Source organism: Doryrhamphus excisus, chromosome 9, assembly GCF_030265055.1.
Source record: "Doryrhamphus excisus isolate RoL2022-K1 chromosome 9, RoL_Dexc_1.0, whole genome shotgun sequence".
Classification (NCBI taxonomy): domain Eukaryota; kingdom Metazoa; phylum Chordata; class Actinopteri; order Syngnathiformes; family Syngnathidae; genus Doryrhamphus; species Doryrhamphus excisus.
This window is the reverse complement of record NC_080474.1, coordinates 18,327,272-18,340,513: the sequence shown is the minus strand read 5'-3', so window position 1 is coordinate 18,340,513 and position 13,242 is coordinate 18,327,272. Positions and strand designations below refer to the sequence as shown.

At 40.0% G+C, this 13,242-nt stretch overlaps 1 protein-coding gene across 1 annotated transcript; it reads right to left on the bottom strand.

Moving 5' to 3' along the window:
- Positions 1-298: 298 nt before the first annotated feature.
- Positions 299-12,665, bottom strand: nr4a2a (nuclear receptor subfamily 4, group A, member 2a). Its single transcript, XM_058082077.1, has 9 exons — positions 12,572-12,665; positions 3,950-4,064; positions 3,756-3,833; positions 2,763-3,661; positions 2,510-2,639; positions 2,266-2,429; positions 1,851-2,053; positions 1,538-1,716; positions 299-1,232 (listed from the first exon to the last, which is right to left on the bottom strand). Exons 4-9 carry the CDS (start codon positions 3,657-3,659, stop codon positions 976-978), a joined length of 1,830 nt encoding a protein of 609 aa, XP_057938060.1. The 5' UTR covers positions 3,660-3,661; positions 3,756-3,833; positions 3,950-4,064; positions 12,572-12,665; the 3' UTR covers positions 299-975.
- Positions 12,666-13,242: the final 577 nt, after the last annotated feature.

Sequence of the window (13,242 nt, the reverse complement as noted above, 5' to 3'; positions counted from 1 at the left end):
TTAGAAATGGATTTACTTTTAAAAATGTTTTATTTTGTAAACATTAAATAATCCCACTTTTTGTAGTCTAAACGTTTGGAATCTGGGCATTTTATGAACAAATCATCACATCTGATCGAGTCAAATATTTGGGCCTTTTATACATACTTTTTTTTCTCTGTTCTTGTGTCTGTGTCTTTAAATCCTTGATCAAGCAAAAACGTGCTCTTTTAAAGGTCGCCATGCTTACAACATCAACAACAACAATAATAAGTATTATTATTATTATGTTGTCCGGGCCATAGAAATAATAAATCTATATAGAAGAAATGTTTATATTGAACAGCAACAATACTTACAGCACACATACAAACAAGGAATGTGACAGTTGAACAAACACAATGGCTCCTCCTTGGTGCTCTATACACAGGAGACATATTCATCATCATCATCATCATTGTAATAATAATATTTGATGCCTTCAGAGGAGTGCCAACTATATTGGTATCAAATCTAGCAGACTACATAGTGTCCGGTATATAGGAGATATAGACATCACATCTGAATGTGCCTATATAACAAATAAATTAAATCATAATAATAATAATAATAATCATAGTTACACATGCGTTGCCTTTTCTGGAACATTTTGGAGATGCTGTCAGAAACACATGGTTTTTAAAAAAAGAATTAAATATTTTCATTATAATAAGAAACTTTGTACATGTGTTATAAAGTGATGCGTCATCTATTATAATAATATACAGTGTCCACGCACATGGTCGCATTTACATTATATATATATTTATATATATAAATGGAATATATATTACATCTCATGGTGCTAAAGACAGGATGATCCACTGGTGGCAATGAAGTAAATTAAACACCCCCCCATTTCCCCCCTTTCTCCTCCTTCTTGATAAATAATAGTTTAAAATGTTACATATATATTTATCATGTGGAAGAAGTTCTTGTTGGGTGTGTGGGCTCCACTCAGAAAGGTAGCGTATCAAGGAAGAGTTTGTCAATGATGGCGGGAGGAGGCACTATGTCTTCTAGTTTGAGGTAAAAGATACGCTGCAGACCTTGAGTGCACAAAGTGCGCAGTTCGGGCAGCTTTCCCAAAAGTTTGGACAGGTAGTTGGGTCGGTTCAAGCCGCCGCTGGTGAACGTCACTTGGTCTTTCAGGCAGTTGATGATCTTGTTCTGCAGCTCCTCCACACGCTTGGGCTCCCTCAGGCCGTGTCTCTCTAAAATACGACATGGGAAGGGAACAGTTAGTACGCAGGCGTGGACGGTGCATGCTTTATATTGTGCGCCATTATCATTATTACGCATGGGTGTGCGTAATTAGACATGACAAAACCTCATCGTTGTTATTTTTAACCATACATGTGACCCTATGGTGCATTGTTATTATTATTATTATTATTATTATTATTATTATTATTATTATTATTATTATTATTATTATTATTATTATTATTATTATTATTATTATTATTATTATTATACAAACATACGTCATATTATGCATTATTTTTATGATCCATACCTGTGACCATGGCGAGGGCAGCGATGCAAGAGAAGGCAGAGATGTCTATATTCATGCCCTGCAAGTTGGAAGAAAACTCCACGATGGCGTCCACCCACTCGCCGAATCCACGCACGCACTGCAGCCTGTGCAGCACCACTCCGTTACAGAAAATTAATTTACCTTCCACCGGGTTAGACCTGCAAATAAAACCAGGCCTTAATGACGCGATAAAGGAGACAGGAAGATGTTTTCTAATTGCTGTTAATTATAATAATAATAATTAAAAAAAAATAATAATAAAGCAATGACGCATGAAGGATGGACATTATACCGGTAGGCAAGCCTCAGGACGAAGAGTTCCAGGAAGGCAGACTCAAAGAGGAGGTCTTGGTCCTGCTTGGGCAGCTCACAGAAACCCGGGATCTTCTCAGCCCAGCCCCGGATGATCTCCATGGAGCCCGTCAGCAGGTCGTAGAACTGCTGGATGTGCTGAGTGTTGTCTCCGCTCATTTGGTAGTCCGGGTTGGCCTGGAACTGGAATTTAATCATTCGCACACTTAATGAAGTCCTTTAAAATATATAAGCCGTGAAATTACAAAGTGGACATTTGCCATTTTTTTAAAAACTATTAAACTAGTGTCTTGCTTTTTATTAAATTCTTGAATTGCACGTAAATTACCATCAGAAGTGCACAGTATGTTGCAGGAAAGTGTTTTATATGTCTACAAATAAAAAGCTGGGCTCACCCTGGAGTAATCCAGCGCTGACATGGAAGGGTTGGAATCCACATGGGCCCGAACCAGAGCGCTTATGAGGCTCACTGGGGGAGACGGGGGTGAGGGCTCCTGGGGGCTTTTAGGTTTGGATGGCAGGCGTCCTCTTCGACCTTTTAGATTATCAGTTCTCACCACTGAAATAAACACGTATATGTTAGAATGAGATCTAAATTTAAAAAAGGGAGATTTTAAAACATGTGAAAGAGTGGCCTACCTTCTCTCACCATTCCAACCACAAGGCACTTCTGAAAACGGCAGAACTGGCAACGGTTTCTTCTGCGTTTGTCAACAGGACAGTTTTTATTGGCTAGGCACACATATTTGGCGTTTTTCTGCACGGTGCGCTGCAGAGAAGAAGGATAAAAATGGTGTCATTCGAGGCCTTTTTTATGTTGTTGACTGGGACATGCATTTTTAACACTTTTCACGCATGCGGTTTTTTTTTTACGCTTTAAGTCTGTTCGCACCTTGAAAAATCCCTTGCAGCCCTCGCAGGTTCGAACCCCGTAGTGCTGGCAGGCCGCGTTGTCCCCGCATACCGCGCAGAGTCCCTCATTGGACGGCGAGCCACGGGAAGGCGGAGACGGCACTTGGCTGTCCACCAGCTGGTGTCCGTGGCCCAGCTGCAGCGAGTGCGGGAAGGCCAAACCGGCCTGTTTGCGGAGGGCGCTGGGCACCGCGAAACTCTGCGCGTCCAGGCCGCGGTGCGCAGCAGCCGCCGCAGCCGCCGCCGCTGCACTATCATGGCTCATGGAGACATGCAGCGGGCCGTCGAATCTCATCTGACAGCTGGACACCGGAGTACCGGGAGGGGATTGCTTGAAGGAGAAGAGCGAGAGCCTGGACACCGGGTTCTTGCGCTGCTGCTCCATCATATGAGACGTAGCCGCCACGTAGTTGTGGTGGAAGGTATGCAAGGAGCCGGGGTCCTCCCACATGGAGCCGGGCTGCACCTGGAAGTTGGGCGTGTTCGGAGCGTGAGGCGAGGAGGGTTTGAAGTACATAGGCCCCGAGTGGGGCATCATGTCTTCGGATTGGGGAGGCAGGTGGCTCTGCTGGTGGTGGTAGGTGTGCATTTGCACGTCCTCCACCTTGATGGATGACTGCTCCCCGGCGTGGGGCATCTGGTAGAGACAGGGCGGCTTGACGTCGTAGCCCGCGCTATAGTTGTCCATGAAGGTGCTGAAGCTGGGCAGGGAAGTGGTGGCTGTGATCTCGGTGTTGGTCAAGTCCATGCTAAACTTCACAAACTCTGGCGTGAGGAAGTCGCAGCTGTATTCTCCCGCGGTGTGGTAGCTGTAGCTCTGGGAAGCAGGACTGGCTCCTTGGGGTGATGATCCATACTGAGCCTGGACGCAGGGCATGGCTGCACACACAGGGACGGGTTTTAGTCAAGCATTTAGAGACGGAAAATGCTTCAGTTTCAAACATTTTTGCTTGATTATTATGACTTTTTCTACCTCAAATCTTGTGGCTGTGCACTTGAAAAGAGGAACACTTTGGATGGCCGCTCGGACTCAAGTAGGAGGGATCTTCCCCTGTTAGAAAACACCACAATAATTATCATAAAACACAACAATTTCTGCAAAAAATGTTAATTTAATTAATACTTTCTGTCAAAATTAAAATGTTTAAAAAAATACTGCATCCTTACCTCTTTCACATCCAGTGTGTGGTGTTCAATCCATGCAATAAGCATTCAGAAAGGGTGTCCATTAAATGTGCTTGTAAAAAAAAACAAGAATAATACAAAGAAGAAGCTCCAAATCCTAAAAAAGCCAAAGACTTGGTGAGAGACAGACAGAGAGCAACCACTTGTCTCGACTAGCCACTCCGAGCCAATGTGGCTTTGTTTATGTGAGCGCCGAATGCCCTGGCCCACGTGTTTCTCCATGTGACGTCACCGGCGTCAACACCAAAGAGGGCCAATCAGGGAGCGATGTGGGAGAAAGGGGGTGGGTTTTTTGTTTTTTTTTTTCCCCCTAGCCAGCCTTTGCATGGTGAGCTGTTTGTCTTGTGGTATGTGATCTATGCCGCTTCCTACATGGACATTAAGCAGAGATGTAGTGGGGGATAAAGGCAGCTACACTCAGTTTGAACAGGACTTAGGACTAAACACTGACTGGGACATGCAGCCATATTGGAAGGTGTAGTTTGGTGCACATTTAATGTGTGTGTGTGTTTTTTTTTTTAAGTCATGCAATGCAGTTTTCTGCACACATGCCAACAGATGATGTAGCATGCCTACATGCATCTTTTGGAATGCAACATTATATCTTAAAAATGACAAGACAAGACATTGTTATATTTTCCTACGATGCATGAATGGGGCAAATAATCATACCTGTATCAATACATCCTGTGATGCACCGCAGCCAAGTATTAATAATGAAAAATGGAGCAATACAGTCAGTACATCAAGGTCAATGGAAGTGCCGCTACTCAAATTCAATTGGAAAGAAAAGGCTGTTAAAATCAATGAAAAGTACTCAAGCAAGCAGTGATTTAATGCAAACGGAGCTCCAGTTTTGAATGAAGAAGACCTTATTAATAAGTCCAAATGCAAAAAGCATTGAGTGTCAATTAGGAGTTCTTAAATATAAGGGGCATTGGTAGGGAAAATATCACCAAACACCCATTTTACATGCAGAAAATAATGTGAAATAATTACAAATAATGAACATTTAACATCATTTTTTACCTTTACTGAAGACTCTTGGCTGCACGGCGATGGAGTGGTTAGCGTGCAGGCCAAACACTTAGGAGAACCGTGTTCGATTCCACCGTGTTTGAGTTTTCATGTTCTCCCCGTGCATGCGTGGGTTTTCTCTGGGTACTCCGGTTTCCTCCCACATTCCAAAAACATGCTAGGTTAATTAGCGACTCCAAATTGTCCATAGGTATGAATGTGAGTGTGAATGGTTGTTTGTTTATATGTGCCCTGTGATTGGCTGGCCACCAAGAAGACAGCTGGGATAGGCGCCAGCACCCCCCCCCCCCCCGCGACCCTCGTGAGGATAAGCGGTAGAAAATGAATGAATGAATGATGACTCTTGTTGGCAAAGACAGCAAGGAATTCAATGGTGCTTCTCACCCTGACAAATTACAACTTTTTTTGGCCCCATGGCAGGTTATTCAGCAGTTATACACAATAAAATGCACGACTAATAGCTTATTTTGGTCACTCAATACAGTACGCTTGTACGATAACTGAGATAATGTATGAAAATCGGGGCTACATTTTTTAAGAAAATGTAGTCAAAAATCAAATCATATGAAATTGACAAAAATAGTATTCTACTACAATTATTGCCCAGTAGCTGTATCGGGGTACTATCATTAAAAAATATTGACGTTAGTCTTTGTAGCAACAGTACTCCTATGACATAAGTGTTATCATAAAGCAGGAGGCCAGTTGGTGGGGGTCAATGTTATTTTACATTATCGCCCGACAATATTTCTTTATTTCTCAATTGTGTTCTAAATTTAGAGCTCAGCTTCAAGTGAGGAAGGGGGGGGGCTAATTAGCAGTTATCACAGGGAAACTCATTTAGTCCCCATGAGAGGGAAACCTGATAGCATGGAGCAGGATGGAGAATGACGCAACAATATTTGAAAAAAAGGCTCAAGCTGACGTCTAGTCACCAAAATAACGGTATTGTTTCGCAGCTGATCTCGGTGTAATCTTACACCAACACCTTGGTCCACTTTAGCTGAGTATTAGTTTGGGCAGCAGGCCAGAAGAGGCGTCGTACAACTCTCGGACTGTGTCAGCATCCTGTTATTGTGCTGAGAAAACACACTTGTAAAGAGGAGTGGAGCACACACTCTTGCAGTGAGTGCACACGAGGACACGCTGTATTACACTCACATCTAGAGGGCGCTCTTGCACACTACCCGCTGCATCAAGCAGCTTTTCTGCTTCTTCCAATTAACCTTTTAATGAACCCGGCCTCCTTTATGACAGTGTGGTCACGCCCATGTGCTTTTCAGGTGGGCTTTATGGGCGCTGCCAGGTAAAACACACACGCCATAAGATATGATGACATCATCTCTCATTACTGCTCATATAAAAAACATAATACAAATAATTACTCATTTAATTGGCTATTTTCTCACTTTTAATCAACTAAAGCTAATGTGCACAATTAATTAGCCGCCATTTAAACGTGAATGAGAATTTATGTCCTCTAATTTAATATTTTCATGATTTGTTTTTAATTGTGTGTGTGTTATTATTCAGCTGGTTTCAGGCAGTAGAACTGCAAGGTTGATGAGACGATGTGATCATGGCAAAAATGACCCATTTGTTCCCTCAAATGGCGCTTATGGAACTTTAATATTCAGCATATTATTGAACTTAATGTCTTTATAAAAGTATGATTTGTGATATAGCCTATGGGATCACATCAGGTGGTGCAAGTGTACCTAATGTTGTGGAATTGTGCATTTTTTTTTCATTTATATATCCTGCATTTGTTCTGTTTTTTTAATATATTACTATTTCAACATCTTCTTTTAAATTTTGTTCTTGTAATTATGATATTATTCCCATAATATATTGACATTATACTCTATATACTATACCTATAAACTATACTATAAATTATTCCGCAACCTAATTTTCCCAAAAATATTTCAACTTTAAGCTCCTGAGATGACTTTTGACTTATATACTTATATACTTTTAACGTATTCTCATATAATTGCGAACGTGTCAACTTTTTGCTTTTTGAATTTTTTGCGAGTGTGAATGGTTGTTTGTCTATATGTGCCCTGTGATTGGCTGGCGACCAGTCCAAGGTGTACCCCGCTGGTGCTGGGATAGGCTCCAGCACCCCAGCGACCCTCGTGAGGATAAGCGGTAGAAAATGAATGAATTTTGAGAATGTGCCATGGGCCAATATAAAACAGCAAAGGGCTGCAAAAAGCCCCCGGGCTGCACTTTGGACACCCATGCATTTAATAATAGCTAACATGTGTAGCTAAGCTTGGCCACATTGCTATTATTAGCTGACAAAAAACATAGCTAATGCGAGTCCATGTGTTACATCCACTGTACTCAAAACAGGAAGAGACAGATTGTTATTTGTGTTTGCTGTTATTTGTATGTTACAACTCTGACTCTTTCTAGGCAACTGAACGAATCATCTGTGTACAATCCTTTCTTCACAAATACTTGAGAAAGTCAATGAGTGCAGTCTCAAGTGTATCTCATGCAAGTGTTCAAGTGCAGAAGCAGATCAGAAACTTTTGCGAGAATTGAACATCCCGACCCCGAAGGCATCTCTTTGCTCAGTCTCCTCTTTCCCATTTCTAGAATCCCACTTTACAAGCTTAAATGTCTACTTAATATGCTTTAATGCCTGCTCTTTAGAGCCGGGGAGCACTTCATCACTTTTATACACCTTTATATAACACACTGTTAACTAGCAATGCCTCATGGAACAGCTTGTCTTGCAGCTGGAAGGCGGCTGCATGCCATGATGGAGGTACCTGTTCACCATCTACAATGAGACAGTCAAATGGGAAGAGAGGCCTCTGTCTGTATGAGTCTGTGGTGAATATTCATGAATCACGGTGTCATGACATGCTCTGTAATTGGCAGCAACATTAGTAATGACACTGCCGCTATCAAGGCCTTGCATATTCATGTGGTCGCACAGTATTTCCTCATGGCCATGTTCTTTTCTTAAAAGAGGAAATGTATTCTGAAGCTGCAGGTGTCCCCGCTGTCACAATCAATTGTTAACAAAAAAAAAAAAAATCAGACAAAGCATTATTTTTTTTTTGATGAATAAAATATATAAAAGCCAGCAATTATGTTAGTCATGAGTGCATTAGCAAACAACTGGTATCATGCAATTGTTGGACACAAATGACAGTGGAACCGGTCACATCAAATGCCCACTAAATCAGAATTTAAGCAGCATTTTGCATTCTTTTCCAGTGTGATACTCCGACAAGAGGCTTCAATAATATTAAAACTGATGTTAAATGTTCATTTATGGATGTAACACCTTCATTATTTTCCATAAATTGTATTTTTTTGTTAATATTTTTGGTGTCTGAGTCAGTTTAATTGGATTTACATTAAAATTTTGTTTAACTTTTTGTTAAGTTAATACAGGTTTTATGATGGCTTCCATTTGATGATTTCTATTTGCATTATTTTTAGGGGTGTCCTCACAAGATTAATTTTTTTTTATTGTGGGCACTAAGCCTGCGACGATAAATAAATTAATTAATCACAGACTAAATGAAAATTAACTCAATAATTTAGCCAGCCACAATATATTGCAATATGCATCCATGTGAGGGCTTTCAGCACCTTGCCGCATTTGTTCCCTAGAACAACAGCATGAACGGAGTGAGTCCTGTTGTCAGTTATACAGTCTCTTTGTCTCAGCGGGTGGAGGCAGGGCTGGTAGAATATACACACAGAATGCAGACGAGTGTAACTATCTCTTTGTCCATTTTTGTTGCGGGTATTTATGCTGGAGCCTATACAAGCTGACTTTGGGACTACACTCTATTCAATCACAGATTCACGATAAAGTGAAGCCCAAAGTGGCGAGATACGACGTTGCCAAGCAGACCAGAAGCTGTGCTTCTCCGGCAGAAGTATCATAAACCGAGAAAAGTATGGAAATGAGAGAGCCAAATATGGTAGTTTCACAGTGAAAATGCGAGGGTTGACAAGTATGTACTAGAAAATGCTGTTTGTTTTCTTTTAGAAATCCATCATGATATCCATATGGATACATATGCATAATAATGAAACACATTTATTAATGTGTACCGTCCCCTGAAGTCATATGACAATGAAATGGATGACAGCTTTGGTCTTGCATGGATGCTATCAGCTGCTGCATCAAGGAGGCGGACCTGGTCCATCCAACTGTTTGCATACTATGGAAATATCAACTATATTCATTCATTCATTCATTCATTCATTCATTCATTCATTCATTCATTTTCTACCGCTTGTGCTCACGAGGGTTGTGGGGGGTGCTGGAGTGCCTACCCTAGCTGTCCTCAAGCGAGAGGCGGGATACACCCTGGACTGGTTGCCAGCCAATCACAATCACATATAGACAAACAACCATTCACACTCACATTCATACCAATGGACAATTTGGCGTTGCCAATTAAACTAATAATAATAATAAATTTAATTTATAACTTTACATCAAATGAATGATCTCAAAGTGCAACAGTTACAATAAAGGAAGTGTCACAATAACACAATAAGAACATCTAAAATAAGTAGAGCAGTGGAGGTGGAAATGACCAAAGCCAAACTAACACAACACAGTGAATTAAAATTAAAATTAAAATTAAAATTAAAATTAAAATTAAAATTAAAATTAAAATTAAAATTAAAATTAAAATTAAAATTAAATTAAATTAAATTAAATTAAATTAAATTAAATTAAATTAAATTAAATTAAATTAAATTAAATTAAATTAAATTAAATTAAAATTAAAATTAAAATTATTTTTTTTTTTTAAATTAAAAACCTAGCATGTTTTTGGAATGTGGGAGGAAGCCCCGGAGAAAACCCACACATGAACGGGGAGAACATGCAAACTCCACACAGAGATGACCGAGGGTGGAATTGAACTCGGGTCTCCTAGCTGTGAGGATATCAACTATAATATAAATAAAATTGAATCTGTGAGGAAAAAGTGCAAAAACCTCCAAATACATTTACTTTTTGTGGAAAATGCCCTTAATTCATCGCACTGACACCTGTGCCAACTTCTGTGGGAAGGCTATACAACACAATACAACAATTAAACAACTTCTAAGAAACCTATTGGAAGCTTCAAGGCAGTGTTGTTGCCGTAATCCATTTTGTTGAGTTTCTTCCAACCTGTCCTGATCTGCGAAGCATTTTTACTACCAAGAAATTTGGAGAAGCAGCAAAGCAGCGAGTGAGAGCATCCTCTTGTGGCAACCGTTACACGCTAATGTAATCAATTATCGATGCTGCTAGTTGAAGGCTTCCTGGCTGTCTATTTGCTAGGGTTTGCCCAATACTGAACGGATGCCTTTTTGAAACCCTTTTCTCCTAATCCTCAGTTATTTGTCCGCTCCTCTTTTCAAAAATGTGACTTACAGACCACAAGGGAGAGCAAAGAAGCTTCGAACAGGCAAAGTGAGGAGCTCAGTGCAATGAAAGTCATAAGATTCCTCTCAAATATGCATAGAAATGTGCAGAGTGAAAGCAATGTAACAAAGTAACTGTGTTTTCCTGAGGGTGCACTTCCTTCTTGTTATTCTTCGGCTGTCACACTGCAGAAAATGATTGTGAGTTTTAACCAATGGAATATGTATGGCCGCCTCAATATTCCGCTCATCATGAATATTAGAGTGCATATTTGAATAGCATGCAAAGATTTGGGAGAATAAGTATCCAAATGTTGATGTACTTGGCTTGACTCTCAACAGTCAGATCTCCAAACTGGCCGTGAGCGAGCCGCACCATTTTTCATCAGCCCCACAGCACCCGGCTCATTCGCAGAGGAGTCCGATATCTACACAACGGCATGGAGAAATTTGATTACAAACAGGTAAATGCTTCATTTTTTCTCCGCGGCTGACACTTATCCGCAGAATTCCTGGTCCCCGTGGTCATATTGCTTTATTTAGCCGCATGTGTTCATTTTTCACTCAGGGGGGGGGGGAGCACTGACATGTTTGCCATCCATGACTGACTGACTAAGATTTTGGCTTGTTTTCTTTCAAAGAACTTAGTCAAATATTCCCAATTGGGGCATTTAAGTTGGGAAATTATCACATATTAACAAATGTAACATAGTTTAAAAAAAAATACTGGGCTAGTAAAAGGGTCTTTTTTAATAGTACAAGTAAAATAACTTGTTTGGGTTTTCTCTGGGTACTGCGTCAGTTGCAGACTCTAAATTGTCCATAAACCGAAGTTCAATTCCACCCTGCATGTTCTCCCCGTGCATGCGTGGGTTTTCTCCGAGTACTCCGTTTTCCTCCCACATTCCAAAAACATGCTAGGATAATTAGCGACTCCAAATTGTCCATAGGTATGAATGTGAGTGTGAATGGTTGTTTGTCTATATGTGCAATGTGATTGGCTGGAATAGGCTCCAGCACCCCCGCAACCCTCGTGAGGATAAACAGTAGAAAATGAATGAATTATGTATTAAGGTGTTTTGTGTACATAAAAAATGTAGTTTTTTTAAACTATCTATGAGTTCAGCTCATGTAATGGTAATGGTTTTATTTCATTTGAACATGCATCAGATTACAATTGAGTGCATCCCATAATCAGTTCACAGTTCCACATGTCCAAAAGGAGTAGGAAGAAGCAAAGCTTATTAAATCCTACCCCTCCATCTGGTACTTTTACAATCAGTAACTGTTACATTTGTTCACTTCCTGCTTTCCTAATATAGTTTAAGTTTTTTTTAATGTTATTTTTGTCACGTACCGAAGTACAAGGTGATATGAGCATCCAATGACATAATGGGTACCATAGTAAGTGTCAATATAGTGATATGTATAGCACATCATGACTGGTTCAAGACTCTTGGTCAAATGTACTTCTTCCCTGAGATCATATTTCTCCTCTCTTGTAGAGAAGTATTGGATGACATGTTTAGCTAATTGGTTATTTTTAGCCTTATGCATTATTTTAGCTGTTTGAAGATGAACTATATCCACAAGTTGAAGTATTTGTGATTTTAGAAATAAGGAGTTAGTATGTTCTCTGTAGGCGGCATTATGAATTATCCTTACTGACCTTTCTTGCAGTACATTTAGTGAGTGAAGATTGCTTTTATAGTTATTAGCCCATATTTCTACACAATAAGTAAGATATGTAAAATGAGAACAAAAACAAAAACATTGTATTTTGCTGATAAGGGCGACAAAAGGGCAATAAAATGCATATTTAAGGGTAGAAAATGTACAAAAAATGCCTACATATTGGCAGGTCGGTTTTCTCTTGTTTTCTTTTCAGTGTTCACAGGGCATTGAATGATCCGTCTGCTTATGCATCCTTCTGTAGACTAGAGTTCTCCGAGGCAAAACGCTTTCTAAGACAACCTGAATGGTCCAACTGCGATCGACTGAATAAGAATATTCACAGTCATGCTTTTTTTCAGTGTGGTCCAAAATCCTTTTTCATAATCTTCTAATGCAACACACCAATGAAAAAACACCTGAGAGCCACAAATGGCCCCAGGGCTGCACTTTAGACACCTTACCTGTGAATTGTGGGTAAGAACTCACCTGGTTTCAAACGGAAATGTCACCCACTTTCTGGTGCTTTTCACCGCATTTGAAGAATCTCATTATTCCTGGCTTGTGTTTTCGTTTGGAGTCTTATTTTTTTCCATCTATGTGAACATCACAAGGTCCTGGAGGTGAGCAGCAAAGGAGACCAATTAGTGGGATAGCAAGAAATATAAGCTTGACAGTCAAATGTAGGCTATGTACTTAATATCTATAGTACCGTACATCAAAATCAATCATAGACTCAATTAGACTAAGACACTTACACTGTGGCCACTTAATGGACACGGCAAATAATGAAATTAGGTTAAGGTTAAGAATACTTATTTTTGTTGAACTAATTAGCTTACTTCAGCGATATGTACTAAAATAGTATATTTTAATATACTGTACTTCTTAAAATGTGCATATTCTGACTTTCTAAAAGCCTGAAAACAAATAAGATTTATTGCTGACCTTAACACGCCAACGGCAGCACTCAGTTTCAACACGGTAATCTTGCACACATTTCTCCATCGATACCCGAAACAACACACAACAGAACACTTCTTCGGTATTCACTGATGGTGAGCGGCGAGGTGCATTCATGAACACCAGGATTCATCAAAATTACAACACAGTACATCACCATCATCAGTACATCAAATATTAGCATTTTATTGATACAC

Coding starts and splice junctions, on each gene's coding strand:
- nr4a2a (XM_058082077.1), bottom strand. CDS start 3,659: ATGCCCTGCGTCCAGGCTCAGTATGGATCATCACCCCAAGGAGCCAGT. Junction 2,640..2,762: donor GCTGCAAGGGATTTTTCAAG/GTGCGAACAGAC, acceptor TCTTCTCTGCAG/CGCACCGTGCAGAAAAACGC. Junction 1,717..1,850: donor GTCCTGAGGCTTGCCTACCG/GTATAATGTCCA, acceptor TTTTATTTGCAG/GTCTAACCCGGTGGAAGGTA.